The following is a 25544-nucleotide window of genomic DNA, read 5'->3' on the forward strand; positions in this document are numbered from 1 at the left end:
AATGAAAATATTCTGTCGAAACTACAGGTGCTGCAGAACACGGCAGCCAGATTGGTCCTGAATCTGCCTTCCCGGTCCCCATCTGCCCCGAGCCTTAAAACCCTAAATTGGTTGCCGATAAGGAGTAGGGTCTCTTTTAAAATATGTTGCCTGACTCATAAAACCCTAAACAGCCAGGGTCCAATCTATTTAGCAAAAAAGTTAGTTAAATATCAGTCAGGGCGCTCACTTCGTTCATCAAACAAAGGCCTATTGAGAATCCCCAAAGTTCGTACTGTAAAAAAATGGAGACAGGTCTGTCTCTAAAACTGCACCGGAACTATGGAACTCCCTGCCATTACGACTTCGCCAAGAAACCAACCATAAAAATGTTTGAAAAGATCTTAAAACATGGCTATTCTAATGCCTGCTTTCTACCCTCTTGAGCTTCCTGTGTTGGCAAAGCGCTATGAGACCTAAGGGTGATATATGCGCTAAATAAATATCCACTACTTCTAAGGGTACAGGAGCTAAAGTGGACTCTCCCCTGCAGCAGCCGATCACCAAATGCTTCACTTCCACGACGGTGGCTCCTGGAACTCGACATAACGTCACCAGCATCACCAACAAGGTAGGAGATGATGGGGGAGAGTACCAACCCTCAACCTATTGAGAAGAGCTGAGCAGTAATGATGGTGCTAATAATAAGAGGGATGGGTTGTGGCCAGAACAAGTGGCAAACATTCCAGGGCAAGACATTAACATTAATTCCTAAAGATTCAGGGGTATGGGAAGGTCAAATTGACATTCAACCTGAAGAAGTGCCTCATCTTGTACATTGTCATGAGATCATAGCAGAGGCTTCATGCCCTCCTCCTTGCAGTAGGGCAGGACCAGAGACACAGTTGTTAGTAAAGGGGCTAGAAGCTGCAGATCCCTTGAAGAATCCCTGGACTTGGGGGACAAGTTTTTTTCCTTGACGGATGGCACGGATACAAGCGCGGCAGTATCTGAGGGGGAGAGTGTGTCCATATCCTCCAGCTCAGACTCTAGTAGCCAGTTGGAAGGGCCCGATACAGTAGCCCGCAGGAGGAAAAATCTGAGGCGGAGTCAGGAGTGGACGTCTCAGGCCCAGGGCAAGGAGGGCCTGAGGAAACAAGGAAATCGCGCTTTAAAGGGGGACTATTCTGCCACGCTAAAATCATATGAGGAGCCTTATATGGCGGACACAAAAGCACAGAGCAGCCAAGACCCCGAGGAGCACACCCTGAGACTGATATATGACTCAATCAAGCAACATCAGGAAGAGACACGATGAGACTGCAAAAAAACCCGCCTGGCCACAAAAAAGCTACAAGGGACGATCAGGAAGATTGCGAAAGCCTGCACTGAAATTAATGAAAGGATTACAGTGGTAGAGGATCGTACGACTGGCTTAGAAAGCGAAGTGGCGAAAGGACAACACCAAATGGAAGCACAGGGAGTACAGATAGTGGATATGCAATGGAAGGTTGAGGATTACGGAAATCGCTTAAGACACAATTTAAGGATCTTGGGCATAGAAGAAGGCATAGAGGGGGGAGACATCGGAGCCTATGTCCTAAAGCTGTTGAAGGGGGCCTTTTCGGAGGTCCAACGGTGGAACTGGGACATAGAGGTCCAACGGGTCCACCGCTATCCCCTCATGCTTAAAAACCCCAGGCAGACTCACCCAGGAGATCCACAGCTACCAAGAGCTAGCTTTCCTCAAAGCTCACCCGTACTCTAAACGATCGCATGAAGGACAATCCTTTTTTATGCGACCTGATTTCTGCCAAGTAACTGTGGAAAGGCGCTGGCGCTTGAGACAACGAATTCAATCTTGTCAGGCACAAGGGGCAGAGGCGTATCTGTTAAATCCAGCCTGTCTAAAAATAATCTACAACAACAAAGTGAGAGTCTTTACATCTGAAATAAAGGCAAAGGAATATAATGAAGAAGGGAGGAGGAGCGTTGAAGAAAGGACCTGCCCAGGTATCAGTAGAGTTATGGATTGGAACTGTTGGGAGCACCGAGTGGCAGGGGGAAGGGACACAGACACCATCACCCAGACCTTGTCAGGTAGGTCGGTCTCACTAACAGGATGGGGGGGAGGGAGGGTCTCTAGGGATGGAGAAGGGGGGAGGAGGGATGGGGTAGGGTAGTTAAGGGAGGAAATGGAGCACAGCAAGCACTTGGGAGATTTTGGTGGGAACAAAAGAGCAAGGAAAGGGGGTTTCATGGAGGGTGGCGGCTTTTATTGAAAGCAGAAAAATGACCACCAGGACAAATATAAGGATAGCGTATGTTCATATTTGTGGTTTGAACGATCCCGGTAAATGACGTAGGGTTGCAGAAGACCTCAAAATGCTACAATCTGAAATTGTTTGTCTCCAAGAGACGCACATCATGGGTGCGGACAAAAAAGCTTTAGACCAGCTAGTGTATAATCCCATAGCATACACCACACAGGGCACCAGAACTAGAGGGGTGGCTATCTTAACCCTGGGAAAAGAGATTGTCTGTTAGAAACAACTTGTCGACAAATATGGGCGATGGGTTATTGTAGAGCTACATATACATACATTTTCATTGACCCTATGTTCGAAATATGGTCCAACAGGGTATGACCCCGAGATTTTTAAGTTTTTAACCTAGAACTAGCAGGATGGCCAACCCCGATCATAATGTGTGGGGATCTAAACATCAATGGGATCGGTGTACAATGGGGTGGCAGCCATGGTTCCTATAAAGGCCGAAAACGTAGGGTCTGCAGGGCTCTGTCACATTTAGTGGAAGGAAATGGGCTATTAGATGCTTGGAGGAATCAAAAAATGGCAAATCCAGATTCGGGAAGCACTTATTTTTCGGCTCCTCATAGAACGATTGGACTATTTTTTCGTTTCTCAGGGTTTAATGGGGAAATGCTGTATTAAAAAAATGTCCCCAAGTGATGTCAGACCTTAATCCCCTAGTTCTAGAGATTTTGCAGATTGGGGGGGGTCGAGTGTACAACAGAATTGGTCCTTTGAAAGGGGGGATATGGGGTATATTGCCTACATGATAAAAAGGATAGAAGAGTTTCTGATATATAACCGAGGGAGTGCCCGAATTAGAATGGTTTGGGGTACCCTGAGGCAGGCATTTGAGGAGAGACATTAAGTTTCAGTCTATACCTCTCCAAAAACCGTCCGCAATTAACCAAACTATACCAGAGGTTAAGATTAATTGAAGAACAACTAGTCAAGGCGATAGTGGTCAGAGAGAATATGGATGCTAGACTTGCCCTAGCTAAAGCTGAGGTAGGTGTTGTAGTTATTGCCAAGGTTACTGAGAAGTATACGATGCGAAGGGAGGAATGCTACGAGTGTAGTCAAAGGACAGGGCGCATACTGGCAATGCGTACTAGAGAAAAAAACGTGAGGAGTGAGATAATGGCAATCCAGAATGAAAATGGCGACTTGGCTACTACAGCTCTGGGGATCTGTGATGAATTCCGTAGCTTTTATATGAAATTATACGACTCTGAGAAAGACAGCGAGGATAGTGGGGTGGATGCAATTGGGGATTATCTAGCCACTGTCAGCTGCAAAAAAAATTCCTCGGAAGAACAGGAAGCCCTGGCTGCTGCTTTTCCCCCAACAAAATAATTAAAGCGCTTAGCGACCTTGCAGCAGGGAAAGCCGCCGGGCCAGACCGGATCCCGCTCGAGTTTTACAAAGTTTTCTGGCCCTCTCTTGGGGCTTACTTTACAAACATGCTCTGTCTGGTACAATAAGGGACCCCCCCCCCTTCCATTCATGGGTACAAGCCAACATAGTGGAATTCCTGAAGAAGGGGAAGCCTGCTATAGATCCTGGTTCATACCGACCAATTACGCTGATTAACACAGACACCAAAATATACTCAAAAGTGCTGGTGAATTGTATGAGCCCGATTATTGGACGAGTCATCTCGCCCAAACAGCACGGATTTATACCGGGGAGGGAGACCACAAATCACGTTAGAAGAACCATTACGCTTTTCGATGCTATGGCAGTCACAGGAGACCCTATGGCACTTTTATTATTTAATGCATAGAAAGAATTTGATAGGGTCTCCTGGTGCTTTTTATGGGCTGTACTCGAACGGTTGGGGGTTGGAATTGATTTCATCAAGGCCTTACGAGTATTGTACATCTCCACTACAGCTAGACTCGTATTGGCAGGCGGTCAAACAGAGGAATTTAAGATACAAAGGGGGACCAGGCAGGGTTGCCCCTGCTCTCCACTTCTCTTCGCCTGCTATATCGACCCTTTAATAAACAGGATCGATGCCAACCCCGGGATAAAATCCAAAAGTTCTCATGGGTTCGAAACCAATATTTTAGGGTACACGGATGATTTAGTGGTCCCCACACCACATCCAGAGACAGCAATGGCTGAAATAGCGAAAGAAACCTCAGCCTTCAGGAAAATATCTGGGTACTCAGTCAGTCAACTCAAAACCCAAATAATACCAATGAATGTCTCGGGCTGAACGACCCTCAGCTAGTTCAGTAAGCAACGTATTTGGGAGTCAAAATCTCAGCTAATATAGGGCAAATTGTGGAGCTGAATTTAGCCCCGGTTATCTAGAAGGGATCACAGGATTTTGCTCGGCTAAATAACCTTCACTTGTCAATAATAGGCCTCTGTAATGTGGTAAAAATGTTTCTTTTGCCTAAAGATCTATTTTTATTCAGATCAATACCTCTGATATTTGAGACCATATGGTTCGAAAAGCTAGATAGGGTGGTAAATAGATTCATATGGGCATACGGAAAGACAAGGCGGAGCCTGAAATTTATGTCCCTCCCTAGGGTGAGAGCAGGATTGTCGGTCCCAGATTTCAGACTATATCATCTAGCATCAGCCCTGCAATATATGTGCGGGCTAGCTGGGGAAAACCCCTTTGACTGCTGTAACCAGGAAAGGATACCGGATATTTAGGAGTTACTGGTTGGGGAAGATGCCAAAAACTGTTTCTTAAGGTTCACTGAACCTAGTTACTACAAGAAGGTGAGGTTCAAGACACTATTAGTAGCATGGCAGATTTAGAAGACGATAAAAAGAAAGAATGGGATTGGGAGGTTAAATTCCTATACCCCCCTATACATGAACCCAGCACTACGAACAGTCTTTCACAAAAATATAATAAGCCGGTGGAAGGGGTTGGGTATAGAGGTGATTGGGGACCTAGTTGATGTAACCAGATTCAGATTATTCAGAGATACAAGACCGGTTTGGGGTAGACAGGAAAGATTTTTTTTAATACTTACAGGTGCGTAGTTACTGAGGGAAGAAAACAAGGGGCCCCCAAAGTGATAGTCAAGAATACCATGATTGATAGGCTAAAGGATAAAGAGGGATACGCTATTAGTAGAATTTACAGCGAGTTGATTGTCATGCAGCCAGACGACTTAGAGGAACAGGCCGATAAATGGAATCAAAGGCTTGGAATAAAAGGATCAAAGTTCCTCGATTTCCTAGACAAGGGACATAATATACCCTGCTCATCAAAATTACAGGCGCAGCACTTTAAAATGATTCTAGATACATACTATACACCAGACAAAACAGTTTTTAGAGGTAACCCTGGGGGTGAATGTGGCCTTAACCCCAGAATTAATGCTACTGGAGGTAAGTAGCTCAGGAGCAGATTGTACCCAACCTTATTTTATGTTTCTGGCAATGGCAGTGGTTAGAATCTGTATTGCTACAGCCTGGTTAGACCCGGCGGCCCCAACATTCTCGCAATGAGTAGCCCGGCTCCTTTCCACTTTTAATCTTGAGCAAGGGATCTATGAAAGAAAAGTCCGAAAAGCCCAAAAACTGGGGAAAACAATATGGTCCCCAATTTATAGGTGGAAGGCGGAGGTAGGAGGTCTTTGAAGTAATAATAATAATAATAATAATCATAGTGTACTGATACTTTGTACACGAAAAATAATGCTGCTAATGATGTCTAGGCTTTCTTTTATCCTAATGCCTACCTTATCTTCAAGAAATCATTCTGAATAATCATTTGTAACAACATATCGATTTGAAAGCACTGTGTACGAAAGCAAAGCAGCCACTAAATATATGCATTTGTTTTTATTTTTCTCACCTCAACGTCTATTTAATCTCTATTTTATCTCTATGAATATTTGTTTGTATAACAATCTATTTATGTGCCCCCCCTTAAAAGAAAATTTCTCAATAAAAATATATATATTTTTTTAAAAGAACCAGACCTTCCTTTCTTTCCAAGGTGGATACTTCTTTCCACATTGGTCAAACCATCACTTTGCCCACCTTCTTTCCGCATCCTTCTAAGGACGAAGAGAGGCTCCACTGTCTGGATCCAAAACGTGCGCTTTCTTTTTATTTGGATCGCACCAAGCAATTCCGGGTGGATGAACAGCTCTATGTTGGCTATGTGGGCGCCAAAAAATGTCAGGCCATGCACAAACGGACCATCTCTAGGTAGGTTGTTTTGTGCATTAAAGCTTGCTACTCCTTGGCAGTGGAGGAACTTCCAGTGGGACTTCGCGCCCATTCCACCAGGGTGACGGCAGCTACCACTGCTTTGGGACGGGGAGTCCTCCTCAGTGGCATCTGTCACATATTCACAAAACACTACTGCCTAGACAGCCAAGTCCGTAGAGACGGCGTCTTTGGCCATTCTGTTCTCCAGGATTTTCAGGTGTAACTTGGTACGCAGACCCACCTCCGGGGTTGGTATTGCTGGGGTATCTATTCTAAGGTAAGGAATCTATAACTAATTGTTTCTTTCAGATGAACAAGTTACTTACCTGTGGTAACGATATATTTGTAAGAGACATAGATTAGTTATAGATTCCTTACCGCCCCACCCATCCTCCCCGTTCTGCGAACTGACTTCTAGGGTCAGGGAATCCTTTTCAGGGCCCTAGTTTTGTGCACCAGTGGTCAGTATCTAGCATGGCGCTGCGCTTCTGGCATGGAATGTTGTGTAAAAGAACTGACGTCAGCGCGCAAGGGTGGCGTCTTAAGTAGCTACTGCAGCGTCATTGTGGCGATCACGACGCTAACGACGAACACAAAGCCGACCGACGCCACCTTTCGACGCGCAGGGGTACTGCTGACGAAATCTTCTCCGGATCCAGTCTGACGCCTGGGGGTAATTCTAAGGTAAGGAATCTATAACTAATCTATGTCTCTTACAGATATATAGTTACCGAAGGTAAGTAACTTGTTCTTCTGTGCCAGTGGTCACTCCTTTAATACTGTTCCCCCACCTAACCCCCAACCGGTCTACAATATGTTCTAACATGAGAGCAAATAATAGTGGCTAAAATTGGCACCTCTTTATAGTGTCTCTCTTCACAACATTCTTTGGGCAAGACATTTTATTCACTCTACTGTGAGCTCTTATGGATGGATACCTAGACATTAGCCACTTTCAAAATCAAATCTGGGACCAAACCTAGGTGTTGTATCAGGCAGTTCAAAGATGGGCGTTTTTCACATTGTCTACACACGGCTGACCCCCTATGAAGCTTGACTTATCCACAGTCCCAGCATCAGAGGGCCCAATCAGGTGGGTCCTATGATGCAAGGAACAGCTTGACATCTAACTTTAAGATCACGATCAGTCTGTACGATCTACTTTTGCCGAGGGTCTTTCCTGGGTTTCAGACAGACCAACGCTGCTTCATCACACATTGAGTCTGTCACTTTTCTAGTTTCGCCAATAAAGTTTAAAGAGTCTCGCTGTAGTCTGCAGAAGATGTTGTAAATTAGGAACAAACAAACATCCAACTCCAGAGCCTTAGCTAGGGTATGCTGCTTATAATCTCTTAAGGCCAATGGAATCATCCAAGTCCTTTCCCAGTTGTGTTATAACCATCTGATCTCGGGATATACAAAGATACATGTCAACGTTCTTTGCGCCTACAGATTGAACATCATAAAGTTGCTCTTATAAGTTGTAGAAGATTTGAGCAGACCCTTTTTTGCCTTGTACCATCATCCATTCTGCATCCTGTGTTTCTTGGATAAAGTATTTTTACTCACAATTGTGCTGCAAGTAATCTTCAAGCTTTGTTACCTAATGCATAACATTTTTGCTTATTTCTTACTAAAGCCTATTGCGTCTTATCGGCGCCTAAGGCTCTCACCTTTGAGTATAGTACTAGGATCTAGCCATATCTGATAGAGACTACTAGCCGCAGATTCCTTCACGTAGAATTATCCCCAGGCGTGAGACTGGATACGGAAACTTTTTTGCCACAGCATCCCTGCACACCGGGGGCGGGGCGACATCACGTGACTCCGCCCAGTCGTCGTCCGCGCACGTGACGTCAGCGAGATCACATAAGACCCGCCCCGGCGCGCCTACGTCAGTTTTTTCCTTTTCCGCGTGCAACGCGGATCCGATCTTTGCTACGGGCCTGTTAGGGCCCCTTTTTTCTTCCATTCTTTTGGTGGAACAATGTGCGAATGCCTTCGGGCTTTAAAACTTGCACGTTTTGTGGGCGTCCTATGTCGGCGACGGACCCTCACCTCATTTGTATGTGGTGTTTGGGGGAGGATCACGGCACCACAGATTGTACGGCGTGCCAACAGTTGAAGCCGAAGTCGCGGCGGGAGCGCCGGATGAAACTTCTCTCGGCGCGTCTCTCCAGGTCGGTCTACTTCGGCGGACGGCTTCAGATACGGCCGTGGTCGTCGTCCTCGCCCTTCTCCGATGTCACGTGAGCGTCGCTCCCAGGTGGGTAAGTGTCGCAGTTTGTCCCCGGGGGCTGGTTTCCGGCCTACCGGGGGCGTGGACTCTCTGCGGGTGATGCGGCCCCGCGTGTCGTCCAATCCACCGTTTCCCAGTGTTGGGGCGTCGAGAGTCCAAATGGAGACATACACGACGGCTTTGCAGGCCTCGCTGGTGTCTCCTCCTCCTTCTCCTCCTGGGGCGTTGGCGGATCCCTCGTCCTGCGCAGGGCCCTCTGTGGTGCCGCCAGTGGCTCCGGCGCCGACTGGTTCGGATCCAGGCTTGGAGGATGTGGTACTGTTGGGGTGCGGCTCCTCTGGGGCACCTCCTTCAGGCCATGGCATCTCTGCCTCGCCGCAAACTCCCGCGGGGGTCCCTGTGGTGTCGCGGGAGGTCGCCGGGGCTCGGGTCAGATCCCCGAGCCCCTCTCGGTCCTTTGACAAGGTGGTCCTGTCTAAGTCGAGGTGACGCCGCTACGGCGCCGGCAGCAGCTGGCCCGTGCGGAGCCACAGGGGTTGGTGGACCCTCCTCGTCCAGCTCCGTGTCGAGGCCGAGGGAAGACCCCTCATCCCTCTCCGGGCCCCTCGTCCCTCTCCGGGCCCCTCTCGTCCCTCCCCGGGCCCCTCTCGTCCCTCCCCACAGGTGGCTGCCTCGTCGGAGGTTGAATCGTCCCTGGCGCCACCACATGGGTTGCCAGGCGATCTTCGCTTCATTCTGGGCCGTGGCTGGCAGAGGGCTTCGTGCCACTCCCCAGGTCCGTCTCGTTCCCCCACGCAGGTGGCTGCCTCGGCGGTGGTCGGGTCGGCGTTAATCCTGCGCCGCCCCGGGGCTGGTGCGGCTCCAGCTCTACTCCGGTCTCCGCTCCAGTCTCCGTTGCGGCGTGACTTGGAGGTGCCTTGTCCGGTGACGCCGGCTGGTGCCGACGTCCTACCTCAAGCAGCGGACTCTACGGCTCTGCGCAGGTGTCGTACTGCGGATTTGTCTTCGGACGCTCCTTCTTCTCTGGAGGCAGGCTGTATATTGTTGTTGTCCTCCCCAGAGACTGGTCGCCATGTGGTGTCTTTTTCACCAGCATCGAAGGGCGGCTCCCCGGCCTTCCTGAGGTAGAGGTGTTCGTCGGAAGAGTGGCAGGTCCCTCATTCTTCGGCTCCTTCTGACTTCCAGGTCAGGCCCTTGCCCGTCCCGATTGACCTCGGGGACGGCCGCCTTAGTTTGCAGCCGTCGCCCACTGAGGAGCTGCTTTCTCCACCGCGGGGCCCTACGGAGGCAGGGGCGTCCTTCGCTCACCCGGTGTCCACGGCTGTGGCCATCCTGCGCATGGGTGACCCGGTGGCTCACTTTCCGGCAGACCATCTCTTGGAGGTCCTCCACCAGGGCTCTGGTGGGAGGGAAATCTTACTTCTCTTTGAAGGTTTGCTCCTTTCTTCCTTGACGGGGGCTTGGAGGCGTCCTGCCTCAGGGGACCCGGTGCCTCAGCATCTTCTGCACCGGCACCTCCCGGCCCCGCGTGACCCGGCGTGTCTTTCCCTTCACGCCTCAGCCACCAGCCGCCATTTGCGGACTGCTTTTCCCTCCCTGCCGCCACTGTTGACTCCGCCGTCCCGAGAGGCCCGCTGGCTGGACTTTTGGGGGCATAGCATGTTTGCCTCGACCAGCGCCGCCCTGCGGGCTCTTAACTCCTTGTGTGTGCTGGCTCGGGCCTCCAGTTTATGGGACTCGGCTGAGTCTCTGGGATCTGCGGCATCCCAGGAGTCTGGTCCAGTGGACTTACGGCATCATGCATTGGATGGCCGGGAGCTTGCGGCGTTTATTCTCCGCTCCGCTCTGGACATCTCAGAGGTGCTGGGCCGGGCCATGGCTTCCTCAGTCGCTCTCCGTCGCCATGCTTGGCTTCAGGACGGAGTATTCCCTGAGAATATTCGGCAGCGACTCATCGACCTTCCGTTTAATGACAGCCTGTTGTTCCATGCCCCGGCCGACTCCGCCATCCAACGGCTCTCGGCAGGGCTCCGTCCTCCTCCTCCTCCTCCTCCTCCTCCGCCTTAGTCTCCTCCTCCTTCGTCCCCTCCTCAGTGACTTTTGAGTTGGGTTGCTTCTGGGCCTTCTTAGGCCGGTTGTTCTGGCTGTGGAGTGTTTTCTGGCCGTTTACGTCCTTCCTTGGGACTTTGGCATTGTTGGCTGCTGGACGGCCCTTGTGTTGATGGTGTGTGGGTTCTGCAGGAGTTGTTGCGCAGACTTGGCCCTGAGATTGGGCCTTCTGCTTTGCTTGGGCTGCTTGTCAAGCCTTCAGCGGGGGGTGTTTTTTTCCCTGTGGCTCTTTTGTTTTCTCCTCTGCAGCGGAAGGTCTTCCAAAGAGGGTTCCCATATCTTGGAATTTAACGTACCCTATGTGGGGTAGTGGTAGCTGTCATATAGCTTGCGCTCTGCTAGAGGGTTCTGGTCGCCTTCGGGTGCCTGTTCTCCATGGCATTTAGGTAGGTTGCTTTTCCTTCCTGAGGTCGTGTGTGCGGCCACTCGTAGTGGTGTGCCCGGGCATCTCCTCCTCTCCCTGCTCCTGTCCTAAGGTCTGTGACGATCCTGTGTTCTCCCTTGCCAGGCGTTGACTACTCGGCCTTACTGGGGCCTCGGGCTGTTCTTCTTGCTTCTGGCGGCTTGACTGTCGGCGCTGTTCTGGCTGGCAGGCTGCTCTCCATCTGGAGTGGGTTTGCCTTCTTTTCCCTCGTTTCCTTGGGCCCTCTAGGCTGCTTCTTCTTCTTCCGCCTTTCCTGCCTTGGCATTGGGCGGAAGCTATGTTGCCTTGTGGGGGAGTGGGGTGCTTCGGCCTCTCCGTCCTTCCTCTGCTGTGAGGGCACGAGCCTCTTCAGCCTTCTTTCCATCCTACATGCCCTTGGGGTCGGTGGGCTTCTGCTGGTGGGGGTTCCCTTGGCCTGGCAGGGGCGAGGTTCTACCTGGTCCACAGATCTGGTCCCCTGTCGGGTCCTCTGTTCTGCATTGGCTGGTGGGGTCCTTTCACAGACCCTCCTTCCCCGTGGGTATTGCTAGGGTATCTATTCTACGTGAAGGAATCTGCGGCTAGTAGTCTCTATCAGATGTACGAGCTACTTACCTTTGGTAACGATGTATCTGGTAGAGACGATTCTAGCCGCAGATTCCTTCACGGCTCGCCCTTCCTCCCCTGTTCTGCGAGGACCCTTGGGTTGGTCTTCGGTACTCGCCTTCCGGTGGGGGGCTGTGTCTCCTGTGCCTGCCTTCCATGTTCTTGACGGGTGGCTCCGTCTGGGGGCGGTTCATTCCTCCTTTGGAGGATGGGGTTCCGGTGCTCCGGTACCCTGCTGCTCTGGCTGCTCCAGGTTTGGGGGGGATTGCTTTCTATCCCTGTCCTCCCTCCCCTCCCTTCCTTCCATTGCTAATCTCTGATTGAGGGTCCTCTGGCCATGTCTTGCCCTTGTGGGTTGGGGTGGCTTGGAAGTTTGTTGTCCCTGTCTGTCTTGGGACTGGTCCCATTCCTTGCTCAGGATGGGGGGGGGGGGGGGTGGGTTTACTACGTGTGCCATGACTTTTACGCATTTTCTTTGCCTCCGGGGCACAGGGATGGGAAGCTCTTTATGTGCTGGCAGAGTGACTGTGCAGGTTTCTACTTGTTCTTCTTCTTCTTTCCCTGCCCTTGGGTTCTGCGGTGTTGGCACTACTCTGGTGGTGTTGTTAGTCTCTGTTTCTTACCAATTTTTCTGCTCTTCGCACACTGTTCCCATGCTTCCACAGTTTTTTATCTGGTGGTTCCGCGTTGTGATGCAGAAAAGTTCTCAGAAGAAAACTGACGTAGGCGCGCCGGGGCGGTTCTTATGTGACCTCTTGGACGTCACGTCACGACGTGGAAAAAGGTTTCCGGATCCAGTCTCACGCCTGGGGATAATTCTACGTGAAGGAATCTGCAGCTAGAATCGTCTCTACCAGATACATCGTTACCGAAGGTCCTCAAATAGGCTTTCTAGCTTTACGTTAGTCAGAAATATTTCATGATTTAGGATTTGAGCACATCACCTAGGGGGTTGTTTCTTTTTTTTGTTTTTTTGACCTAGAGGTTTTCGTTAGCACCTTTAACTTCCTTTTTGATTGAAAACTGTGTAATGGAGCAGATAGTTGTTCAAACTCCAGTTAGGACATCCTGCACGTATTTTGGGGAGCAAGAATGAAATTGAGATGGGTGCATTGTCTCAGAGCATGATGTTCCCTGTAGGCGAGTCTAAGGCCTGTGGAATTATCCTATTGGTTACTAAAGAAAAAAAAAGTGTAATCTAGTCTATGCCCAATGTGCATGTGAGTAAAAGATAAACTCTTTGGCATCTATGTGTTGTGCTTTCCACATATCTACAAAACTGTAGATTACAACTGTTTTCTAAAGGGAATAGAAATCACCCAACTGCCACTTGACTTCTGCACTGTGCTGAGCAGTCTTTAGAGCTATCCATAGCTATATTTAGGTCTCTCCCCTCTGCTATTTTAAAAACATCTAAAAAGACTGAGTTCACATATGCTTCCTGGTTGACATTTGGGCTTGTATTAGGCTGGCTTAGTATATGGTGCTCGCTTATGTAAGTGTAGCACCTTGCACTAATCCAGACAACCCTTATGGTGATTTTAGTGGTCTTAGACAACCTTAGAAAGCTCCGTAAGTGGTAGCTAGGGAGAGCAACCTTCAGGCTTAGTCCAGATGGAGTGTAACGCAGCTTGTTTTACCAGAACGTAATCTTATTGGTATAGCTTAAGTGAAAAAGAACCACGCAGTGTATTTCAAAAAATATGTATTTATTATAAGACACTCACTAACACATGCATATATCTCCTACCCGGAGATACACACAATATTTTGCAAAGAAAACAGGTATGTAGCACAAATACACAGTGGACGCCAGGGGGAGACCAAACCATATACAAAAATAGTGTAGGAGGTCCCCCACCCACTTTGTGCATCACCTTTTTTTTAATCTTAGTAGTCCTAAGTTTCTTTATCTGACTGTGAGGTCAATGTGGAGAGACATTATCAACACACATTAGCACACATTGGGTAAAATTCAAAGAAACCTATGGAAAATGCAAATGCTGGAGAAATACACTTAATGGTGATTCATTACTTGCACTGCACATTGACAGTGATTGTTTTTATCCAATTGTTCAGGGTGTCTCTAGCAATTTGTGTTCATATGAGGAAGGTTTTAAATCAACTATATCCATTTATAAAAAGCTTGAACAGCAAATTATATTAATTAGTCGAGGTTGTAGTACTTTGTGTGCAAGTTTGGGGTTGTTTGCAATTAATCCTGCACTCCTGATATAAAACATCCAATGAAACCAGGCAAGCAAGCTAGGCCTTGTCTTTTAAATAGTGTCTTCCATTCTTATTTTAAAATACAAAGAATCAGCAGTGGGATTCATATGCCTCACAAATACTGTTATTATAGGAAATTAACATACTTAGTGGGTAATTCAGAGTTTGGTGAAGTGGGTCAGCCTCAGTAAATATTCAGTTCACCAGCCCTACCAAACTAGTTTTTTTTTGTCTCATTCAGAGGTCTGTAAAGCGCCTCAATTTGCTCTGTTACTGGAACATTTGATGGTGACCCGTCTGCCACAGGGCTGCCAAGTTATATTCATAGGCACAGCAATGTCACTAGATTTCCATGCAAGGCATAGCAGTCTCTGGCAAGGAAATGAACAAATGACAGTGACTTGAAGAGTGAATGCTCCCCGAGTGCCAGGTCCATTTTTTTATTTTTTTGTTTTTCAAAAATCAATCTTCAAATTTAGGAGTTTGATTTTGAAAAAGATAAGAATATCCTCTGTGGGCCACAACAAAATTGTGCCCGCTCTGTAAGTGCTCTGTTTTCACTGCGGCTGCCACTCCATTGCTTGTGTTGATGGGAGCAAGAATCCTGCCAAACCGGCAGGGATCTTATAATAAGATGGGAAATTCTTTACAGGGAACCGGAGATTCGCCTGGTGGACTGCCTGCAGGCTATAAATGTGTTCTGCAGTTGATTGTTGGCCCACAATTGTTTACCATAATCTGCCCCGTCAGACTCATCATAAAATAATTTAACCCGACTGGAATGGAGGAAAAAGACCACTAGATGTCCCATTTTGTGGTTCATTATTATTGGAAGAAATGAACAAATGAAGATGAAACTCTGTGATACGTCAGCCTAGCGTTTGAGAAGTGTGATATACCTAGTGTTATGGATGCCTCAGCTTAAAAGCTTTGGATGTGTTTTGTTATGCTGACAGTTATGTGCTTCGCCTACATCAGTCTTGCTTATTAGAGAAATGTATCTGTTTCCTACAAACCCTTCTTTTTGTGTTTCACTACAGATTATGTCTGTGTGCTGGACGTGGACCTCTTGGAACTGGTAATCACCACCTGGAAGGGTGGTGAGACAGGGAAACTGGTAAATTGTATTCCTTGTGTGTTTAAAACTTTTCCATTGTTAAAAACGTATGTCAGACTGCACATGACACTCACTGTAAATGTCTCTGCAAAAGGGAGATGATTGAATCAAACGTCCATTTCAATGCTGTAGAGAGTGTGATCGTTTAGAAGGCAACTTTTTTATACTGAGGAAAGGGTACTAATTTGTGTTTGTGTTTATAAATAACATTAGCAGTTGTTTGTTGTATAGTGAGTAACAAAATGGCCCAATCATACCAGAGTTTTCCTCCAAATAGTCCATGACTGAAAGGCAATAGAAAAATAAGAAACATGAAGCTGAAATGATAGGAGAAGATCATGGTACAATAGATCAAGCAGCAATGTATTCGGCTGTAAGATTTAAAATATTGCCACTACCTTGTAAGAGAATAACATTAAAAACAGTGATTTTAGTGCCTTTTTAATTTTCTACAGTAAAGGAATAAACTGTAAAGGAAGCTGAGAAAAACAAGAAAGTTGGAGTTAGAAGATTCATAATACCTTGAAGTGATGCAGGGAATTTTTTGATCGGATTATTTAACTGTCCCTATTGTCTCTAATAATGAGACATTTATAGAATATGGGAAATCTCTCTCAGTGTTACTCCATAGTCTAAAAGGGTTTTTGCACAACAACAGTAACCACATTAATTGATAAATCAATACAATGTGAAAATGATTAGTTTGGGACAAAAGAAAAATATTAAAGAAGCATGTATGTATTCATGGGATTATTTAATTTAATTGTTTGTGAACAATAATACTCTCTGAACATCCAGGTCAAACACGCCAAGACTGCAAAAAGGGAAATAATACACTTGAAACATCATTGCAAAATAAATGTGGCCACATCAAATATAAGTCAAAACTGCAAACCGGGGATTGAATGATGGTAGGTAATACATTTTTGTAGATAACAACAAAGGGTTATAGTAATTTGTAAATCATCTTAACACAACATTGTGTATAGTGAGTATCAAAATTGCCCCGATATACCCTGGGCTTTGTTTACATGAAGGTAGTCAAGGAAAATGTAATCAACATGAAGCACTTATGTCCACAAATGTGACTGCTCTAAACCAGTGCTTAATTTGTAATATATGAAGTGCAGGTGCTCAAATGTTTGTTGGAGGCCACACCAACTTTTCTTCGGCTCCACCCATTTCCTCCACTGGCTCCACCCACTCTATTGGCTCCACCCACATCCTCAACTGGCCCTGCTAAAAGTCACATGTAATACCCGATCGATCGGAATTTCAGCAAGGGATGATCACGCATTATCATCACCCACAGTTAGAAGTTCTAATTTCCTGTCTGTGCCATCCAGAGCAGCGAGACAGGATTATGGCACTGGCCCAGGATGCCGGCGTGACACGTCGCGTCTGTGAACTTATGATCTGGGGGAAACACCATTCTGAAAAGGAAACCTGATCAGTAGACTGACTGATCTAGTCAGATAATACATTTCTTCCCATCCCAAGGCTTTCCGTTCAGTTATTCAATTGTTCATAGGCACAGGCCAGAGGCAGCAGATTGCATTAATGTGCTTCAGCGGTGATAGGCAATTTAGGATTTGCATTTCTACAGATCGGACAGAGCCAGAGGGATATTTATTTTTGTAGCAGTTGGTTGGTGAAAATGTCTTTTAATGCACTTTTTAATTGTTGCAAATTGTGCTGCACAATTGCCATTAATGCCTCAAATTGATGTAATTTGGCCCGACTATTTAGCCTCTGCTTGCTTAGGTCTCGTGACACCTGAACTGCGGTCTGTGGGCGTGAAGTGAGCATGTACTAGAGTATGGCCTGCAGCTGGTCAATAGAGGCTATGAGCTCCACTGCAAAGACAGAGACGTAGCCACAGAGTGCATTCTCCTGGCTGCCTGTACTCCTGGATCTTCATACAGAAAGAAACCCAAAGGAACAACAGTTGCTGTTGCACCAGTACTGTGTCTGTGTTGTATAATCATAGATATTCCATCCATGCTGAGTCACATGCTTGCAAACCTTTTTTGCAAGAAGTGCTTTTAGAACGGACTGCCGGTGCGTGCGTCGTCGTGTGTGCAAAAGGTTTCAACTTTAAAGCCTGAGCCACTGACCGTGACCCTGATGATTCAATCTGGAGTATGCAGTTCTGGGAATATGGCCAGTCAGGAGGGCTGGGCCTGGGTATTATAGGATGCTGCCAGGCTGGCCAGCGGGCGAGTGAGTGAGTGAGCCCAAACTCCTCTTTAATAAAACAATTTTGGAGCGCATACCATGCGCTCAATTCCAGTCAAAATGTGTCAGTGACGCCTCAGAAATTCGGACAGAGTGTTATTTTACAGTCCGACAGTAGACCATCATCTGTTCATGATTTTTTAGTAACTGTCTTGCATACATAATTGTACCACTGGCCTGATGGAAGGAAGAGGGAGTCGGTGCGTGCGTGGTACATGCACAAGAACTGGTTTCAACTTTAAAAAAGCCTGAGCCAGTGAGCCTGATAAATGAATCTCAATCTGGATTGAATATTTATGCAGAGTGCAGTACTGTACAGTACTAGGAATATGGCCAGTCAGGAGGGCTGGTATTACAGGATGCCGATGTTGCCAGGCCAGCCCGCCAAGCATTTGGGCGAGTGACTGAGTGAGCCCAAAGTACTCCTCTTTAATAAAAATTATTTTGGAGTGTATGTCAAGATTCCAATCAAGATTTGTCAGTGAGTGACGGCTCTGAAATTCAGACGGAGTGACAGTGTTATTTTACAGTCCGACAGTAGACCATTAACAGTTAGTTTATGATTTAGTACCTGCCTTCTTGACTTGCTTGCATACATAATTGTACCCGGCCTGGCATGATGGAAGGAAGAGGGAATCAGTGCGTGTGTCATGCGTGCACAAGAACTGGTTTCAACTTTAAAAAAGCGAAGCCTGAGCCAGTTTATTTTATTTTTTTAATTTTAATGCAGATTTATATAGCGCAATCTCGACCCGAAGGTATTGGAGCGATTTGCGCTATACATGAGCACCGCTTACGTTGCAGGACACATTCAGGCACGGGGAGAAGATTACGTGATTTGCTGATAGAAGGAAGAGGGAATGTACGCCGCCTCTTGCCTATATTTTAGGCAAGGCTCGGGGTTACTCGCCAGCATGCATGCCCAAATTAATTACCCGGCGGTGGTAGTGCGGTACCCAGCCATTTGTTGAATGAGAGTGAGACCTGAGACCAGCACTGCCTGAGACTGGGTGGGCACACTGAGAAAGTGAAGCCAAACTACGTTTAATTAATTTGTGCACGGGTGCGCGCCATGTTTGGTCAAGTCAGAGTCTCAGAGAGCCAGGGGCTGGCCTGGGCCGGCAGGGCCTGCCTTGGCTTTTTAACTTACTTCCAGTATTGCGGCGCCGGCAGGCCCTAGGCTATCCGCGGCGCCTATCGAGATGACCTTAGGCCGGCGGGTGTGCTGTGCGGCGGCTACTACTTGCAATTAGTTAATCTGAATTAATGATCATCACGCACAGACCGGCCCGGCTCCAGGAATTTTTATTTGGGTGGGCCAAGGGTGCATTTGGGTGGGCCACTGCGGGCTCGATTTGTTGCATATATGTCTAGCCAGGCCTGCTTCAGGGCCCTCCTTTATCTCTCCTTAGTCTTACAAGGCCCAGTAAAACGCACTCTTTTCCAAATATCTTTCTAAATATTATCACTCTCAAAAAGGGTTTTTTCCATGTAATGTTCCTTTGATGGGAAGAGGAGGTTTCTGAGGTGGGAGTATCAGGCTCTCTCTGTGCGAGCCTTCAGGGTGAATCCCTCATCATTACTACCTCCACCTGACCCGTACTATGCAACGCACTCCCATACAGGCTCCTTCTGTGCGAGCCTTCAGGGAGAATCCCTCTTCATTACTACCTCCACCTGACCTGTACTATGCAACGCACTCCCATACAGGCTTGATTAACACTACTCCTCTCCAGTGCACCTTATCTCACAGCTGACCTTGGGCTCCAGCCCCATATCGGGCTCCATCGGGCTCCATTTTCATTTTTCCCATTAAAAACATTAGTAAAAGCACCTTCAAACTTAAAACATTGAATATAGCAGTAAATATAATTAGCACGCACTTTAAAGTAAGTTCCACAGTAGCCCTTATGACCAGACTGCTAATTAAATAAACAAAAACAGAAAGGCCATAACAGGGCCGGCTTCAGCGCTGATGTGAAAGTCTTTTTTGGTGCCGCACCAATAACCTCTTTCTCCATAAATTCCTTTACTACCACCTTCCAACAGTGCCCCTCATCCCTCCATGGCCCCCCCCTATTAACCTCCTCCTCGGATTCACTCACTGCCACACGCCACAAGTGCTCCTCATCTCTATGTAGCCCCTCCCCCTCATGACCTCCTCCTCAGACTCCCTCACTACCACCCTCCACCAGTGCCCGTCATCTCCCCATAGCCCCTCCCCCTTATGACCTCCTCCTCGGATTCCCTCACTGCCACCCTCCACCAGTGCTCCTCATCTCTATGTAGCCCCTCCCCCTCATGACCTCCTCCTTAGACTCCCTCACTACCACCCTCCACCAGTGCCCGTCATCTCCCCATAGCCCCTCCCCCTTATGACCTCCTCCTCTGATTCCCTCACTGCCACCCTCCACCAGTGCCCCTCATCTCTATGTAGCCCCTCCCCCTCATGACCTCCTTCTCAGACTCCCACACTACCACCCTCCACCAGTGCCCCTCATCTCTCCCTAGCTCCCCCCTCCACCTCATGACCTCTTCCTCGGATTCCCTCACTGCCACCCTCCAACAGTGCCCCTCATCGCTCCATAGCCTCTCCTACTACCTCCTCCTCGGATTCCCTCACTGCCACCCCCCAACAGTGCCCCTCATCTTTACGTAGCCCCTCTCCCATATGCATTTCATTTGTTGTATAGCGCTACTCATATCAGTGTAGTGTGTGCCAGTACTTTACACCACGCACACATTATACAGAGACAATCAATCATACAAGTATGTAAATCAGTCTACACTGCAGGGAATGTCACATAAGCCAATGAGGATTACAAGGTGTAGGAATGACATGTCATCCATACTGGTGGGCAGTATATTTTAAGAGGGTTTGGTCTGGGGAAACACAACCTTAGGATTTAAAGAGTATTCCATGGGGGTCAGCTTTACTGCCAAAAATGTATATCTGCCCAAACATACTCATTTTAGCAACATTAGAATAATGAAAGACTGGGGAAGTTCTAACTATATCACAAAACAAAAACAGCGAAGTTCGAACTATACCATTCATGTTTGTATGCAGCTCTTTGATAACAGTTCATTGGTCACTGTCCTATGTTAGGATTGTAACTTCTGAACTGCAAGTAACACAAGGATCTCTGTGACAAAAGGCAGTAACCCACTGAGCTATCCACATAAAATACAGTTAATCTGCATATAAAAACAACTAACAGACAAATGATTGCTCTCCAGCAGGATCATTAATCACCTGAGTTATCTGGGCATTTTGTATTGTCTTATTGTTGTCCTGCATCGGCCATGATAATGATAAAAACTGTTTATTTGAAGCATTCACGAAGTATGTGTCCTGCTGGGCCTGTGCAGATTTTAAAAAGAAAAACAAATTGTGACACATTCTCTTACCTACTCCATTAGTCAAACTTTGTGTCACAGCCTGATGTGATAAGCAGCTGCAGGGGTCAGGAAAGGTGAATAGGAAAAAACAAACTTATTTTCTCCTGCGCTGCATAGAAAAAGAAATATCCACGCAGCAGGACAGTAGGCAAAGGTTACCTTTGTCAAAGAAAGGATTTGTCCCTTTCGCCATGTGGAGATGAAGGGGTGAAAAAATAAACAAAGCCTCGTTAACATGTCAATGGTCTTTTAAACACCTGTGAAGTACTCGGGTGCGGCTGCGATAATCTCAAAAACTGTCTGTGTGTGCGCGCGCCCGGGAACCTGTCTCGGCCCGGGCTGACACACACGAAGGGGGGGGGGGGCGGGGCGGGAGGATTTGAAGCACTCTGAGCCCAGTGGCGTTGCGAGCCAACCTTCAAGCCTCACTGCGAGGGCCAAGGCTCCTGTTTGGGCGGGCCAGGCTCATCTTTGGGTGGGCCTGACCCACCCGCTAGAACCGGGCCTGCACACAGAACTGATCACATCCTAATAATCGAATCTTGTGCCGGAGGCAAGCTGCCTACCACCACCATGGTGATCCGACGACCGGACGGTCCGCGCCACCATGCTGCGAGTCCGAAAAAAATAAAACCGCGTTGGTTTTGTCATGGCATGTAAGTCATCACATCGCTAGTTGGCTACTACTCTAAGTACTAAGTGATTAACTTCTTACCTTTACTCGTGGTGGGCGTCAGGGACACACACTAGCTGCACTAGTCTCACACTGCCTTCAGCCTTTATTAACTTATTAGGCGGCCTGTACGCTACGCTAGTACCAGGCAATTCTGCTTGACTGATGCCTGCTCAGGCTGCCGCTGTCCTGCCCCTGCCCTCAGGCTCAACCACGTTGTCGTCGGGCAGGGTGGCGTGGGGGCTGAACGAACGACGATGACTCATGCTGAGCTGCGCTGCTACGGTGGTTATGCGGGGCCCTGGGGCGTGGCAACGTGAAAAATATCTGCGCACGCTGCCTGCAGCATAGCCCACCCCACCCATTCAGAACCAAAATCTAGCCCAAAAATCTTGAATCTCCTCTGGCTTGGGCGGGGGCTCACTCGCAGCTCAGGGCAGGCTAAGGCTAAGTCACAGTGACTGAGAAGAGTCACAGCCGCAAGTTAAGCACTAGTCCGTGACTCACTCGGGAGACCGGAGACCTACACGTGAAAAACAAGCTGCGGCTGCACCGTACAGTACAGGGTAAATTAAATATATATATCTAACATCATGCAATAAGTGACGTGCCCAGCAGATGCGTGTAGACCCGGCCCTAATAATTTAGTGCCGGTGCTAAGCACCGGAAAGCACCGGCACAAATTAAGCACTGCTCTAAACACATGTTGCTTCCTCTCAGGAATCCCGACTAGGTGTAAATTGTAATGTTGAGAACAATTTTCCAGATTATCTTGTATAACTTTTGCACCCTTGATATCTTTTGCTAAAGCAGCTGACTGTGTTTGAAGGTTGGTCTGATTGTTCAACCTCAGAAACTGTGTTTTCCAGTTTCTCCACTGGGGAATAAAAAACGCAAGTTTCAAATCTGTTCCACCTAGTTGTTGCTTGAGGAAGGAAGAGGAAGTTGCCTGTGCTGTTATAATCTTTATAACCACAGAGTTCTGCTGGTTTAAGAAAATGAAAACCAAGTTATTATCTTCTAATGAGCAATCTGGGTTTTGTTGTGGCATTAAATAAATACTGACACCAACCATTTGGAGCCTTTGGGATCCAAACCAAGCTGCAGCCATAGCCATGATCTCTGGAGGCTCCATTAGACCTTATATTTATGCCCCCGGTAGGATCTCAGAACAATTACTGATAGAGGCCTTTTATGGTATCTGAGACCTGTGTATCTTGTAGGATAGCTGTTGAGCCTGATCCTCTTGTAGGGCCTAGTTCGGACTGGTACTGCTGCTCTTCCACCATCTGGCCCCACAGGGGTAAGTGGGCTCACACCCACGCACAAAGACTAGAATACGTTGGCCCTCTTTGTGTCTACCCTGTATGTTACTGTTTACCACTACCTAGGGCTACTGTTATTTCTGTAGGTGCCGGGACTGGGAGCACCACCTTATGATCGAGCCATTTTGGCGCACCTTCTTGCTTGTCATCCCAGGGCCCTCGGTACCTGTGCCTCTGGCATCCCCAGGCATGGGACGCATAAGGCATGCTAAACCCTGCACTCTGGTACCTCATGCGACCCTTGTTGCGAGCCTCGCCACCACTAAAACTCTGCTAGAGTCTAAAACATATACCATTAATATTGTACCAACCTCTTTCGTGGCGATCATCATAAGCTGGCAGACAGAGTGTCCCAATCGAAGATGACTATAGTAGAGCTCCAACTTCCCACATTGGACCTCCTCCTCCAGATGCAGTCTGTTACGGACAGGGTCCAAGTGTTGTAACACAGAGCAGAGGACACAGAGGGGCGCATTGGCATGCCAGAGGGTGCAGATGACTTCAACGCTGTACAGTTCTTCAAATCCAGGTTCTGGGAGTTCACATCCGCATCCATGTTGTGAATTGACGATACCTGGGCACACACTACATATACAAATGGTTTAGTTACCGTACAGTAGTTATTGTCAATTACACATTGCCATAGAAAAGAAAATTATTTTGTTTCATGTGAATAATGCAAGCATCCGATTCTTTGGCGTCAGCACAGATCTTCACGTGTTTCTTCGGTTTAGCGACTTCGTCAGGGCTACAAAACTAAAGAATAGATTTCAGGGATACAGAATCTCCCAAAACAAGAGCCTAATAAATTTAGGCAAATACCTTCACTATCACCAACTCGCATGAGAAAAGTGCTTATCCTATGTACATAATTGGCATATGCATAACCAGTATATATAGTATGTGTATATATATATATGTTTATATATATATATATATATATAACAGCTCCAACTTGCCCACAATTGAACAGCACTCAAACTCAACGTCAGGTGGCAAACCTTTATTCATGGGTATGAGCAGACTCCTGTCTGCCGTTCCGTTGAGACAGCCATTTTCCACGAGTTGTGTCTGACGCGTTTCGAAGGTTGTTACCTTCTTCTTCAGAGGCTTTACGCTGGAAGTGAATGCGTGCCTGCAGCCTCAGTTTCTCCCATATGCTGCTAATAACACCCCCAAATGGGATGGTCCATCACCATTCTCAGCATTCTGGGAGGTGTAGTCCCGGCCAGTTTCTTCCTTTAATGGTGGCACTAATTTCTGTCACAACTTCAAAAAGCCACCAGATGGGCCACAGCAGGCAGTGTCCGCTCTAAATCCCCTCGTTGAGTTCCACAAAGCAGCTCCGTATATACCGTGCCGCGTGGCCCAATGCTGAGAATGGTGATGGACCAGCCCATTTGGGGGTGTTATTAGCAGCATATGGGAGAAACTGAGGCCGCAGGCACGCATTCACTTCCAGCGTAAAGCCTCTGAAGAAGAAGGTAACAACCACATTTGCGGAAAATACACTTGACAGATGGCAGCGCCCGGTGCCTGAATACTTACAAAGTGGACGGGGAGATACTAATCTCCAGCGGAGTTCACCCAGCACTTGGAGACGATTGGACCGGAGTGTCTTTGACTCCAAATTCTGCCTAGCGAGTCTTTGTTTTAAAAGGACAGCCTCACCATACAGATGAGGCCATTTCCTTTGGTTGGAAAGCACCGATGCGGCCCAGGACAAGAGAGGGGAGAACGGGCCTAGGAGTAAGCAATTTATCATTTTTAAATATTATTAATGGTGCATTTTTTGAAACGCACTGAGCGAAAACTATAATTACCAGAATGCTCTGCAAAAAGACATTAAAGCACAATGTGTGCAACAGCTGTGAGCAATTACCATCTGAAGAAGACGGAAGTCGAAATGCATCATGGGGCTCTGTTACAAAACTGAAATGAAGCTGATGTCTTTAATAAAGAACTGCTTTTACTGAACTTCTGGGAGTGCGACATTTCTTCTCCATTGGTGATTAATTTTCAAGGGGTGTGTGGTCTTTACCCCTACATGTCGCACCAGCACCAATATATATATATATATTCAATGAAAAAACCAAAGGTTTCACACATGTTATAGTTAGCTGGACATTTCACTCGTAAAAAACCAATGAAATTCCCCCGTTATAGTTAGTTCAGCTAACTATAACTCGCGCGCCCGCAATGCATTGCTGATGACGTCACATATTACATCACTCATGACATGGTCAGTGACATCACTCATGACATCACTGATGACATCTCAAATGACATCACTGATGACATCACTGATGACATCATCCTTGTGATATATATATTCTACTGGCGGTCGCCAGTAGATAGTTATAGTTAGGACCACGTTTCCATAGGAAATCCGCAACATTCTATTTGGAATAACTTTGGCGCCGGTCGACGAATCCTCGCGAAATTTTCAAAATAGGTGGGGCGCTATGCTCCGCTCCTACCCTGAAAGTCTCGGGGGGATTCGTCAAGCGGGGGCTGAGAAAAAAGGGGGGTCCCAAAACGCGTTTTTCCCATGCATTTTTCCATAGGACCTTTAGACACAGCTACAGACCGAACGGCTGAACAGAGTTACTTGAAATTTGGCAGAGAGGTAGTCTACAGGTCAAGGAAGTGCCTTTTGTAGGTTTGGTGTAAATCTGTTCAGTAGATCCTGAGAAAATAGCCTTTAAATCAATA

General features: G+C 47.4%; 1 protein-coding gene across 1 annotated transcript in view; it reads left to right on the forward strand.

Moving 5' to 3' along the window:
• The window catches only part of ATG2A (autophagy related 2A), a 2561659-nt gene that overhangs the window by 1431442 nt on the left and 1104673 nt on the right, over positions 1-25544 (forward strand). The window contains exon 27 of the mRNA XM_085625535.1: positions 15115-15191. Coding sequence (XP_085481661.1) covers positions 15115-15191 — 77 coding nt within the window. The remainder of the gene's footprint in view (positions 1-15114; positions 15192-25544) is intronic.

The sequence above is a fragment of the Triturus cristatus genome, chromosome 9, assembly GCF_964204655.1.
Source record: "Triturus cristatus chromosome 9, aTriCri1.1, whole genome shotgun sequence".
NCBI lineage: Eukaryota > Metazoa > Chordata > Amphibia > Caudata > Salamandridae > Triturus > Triturus cristatus.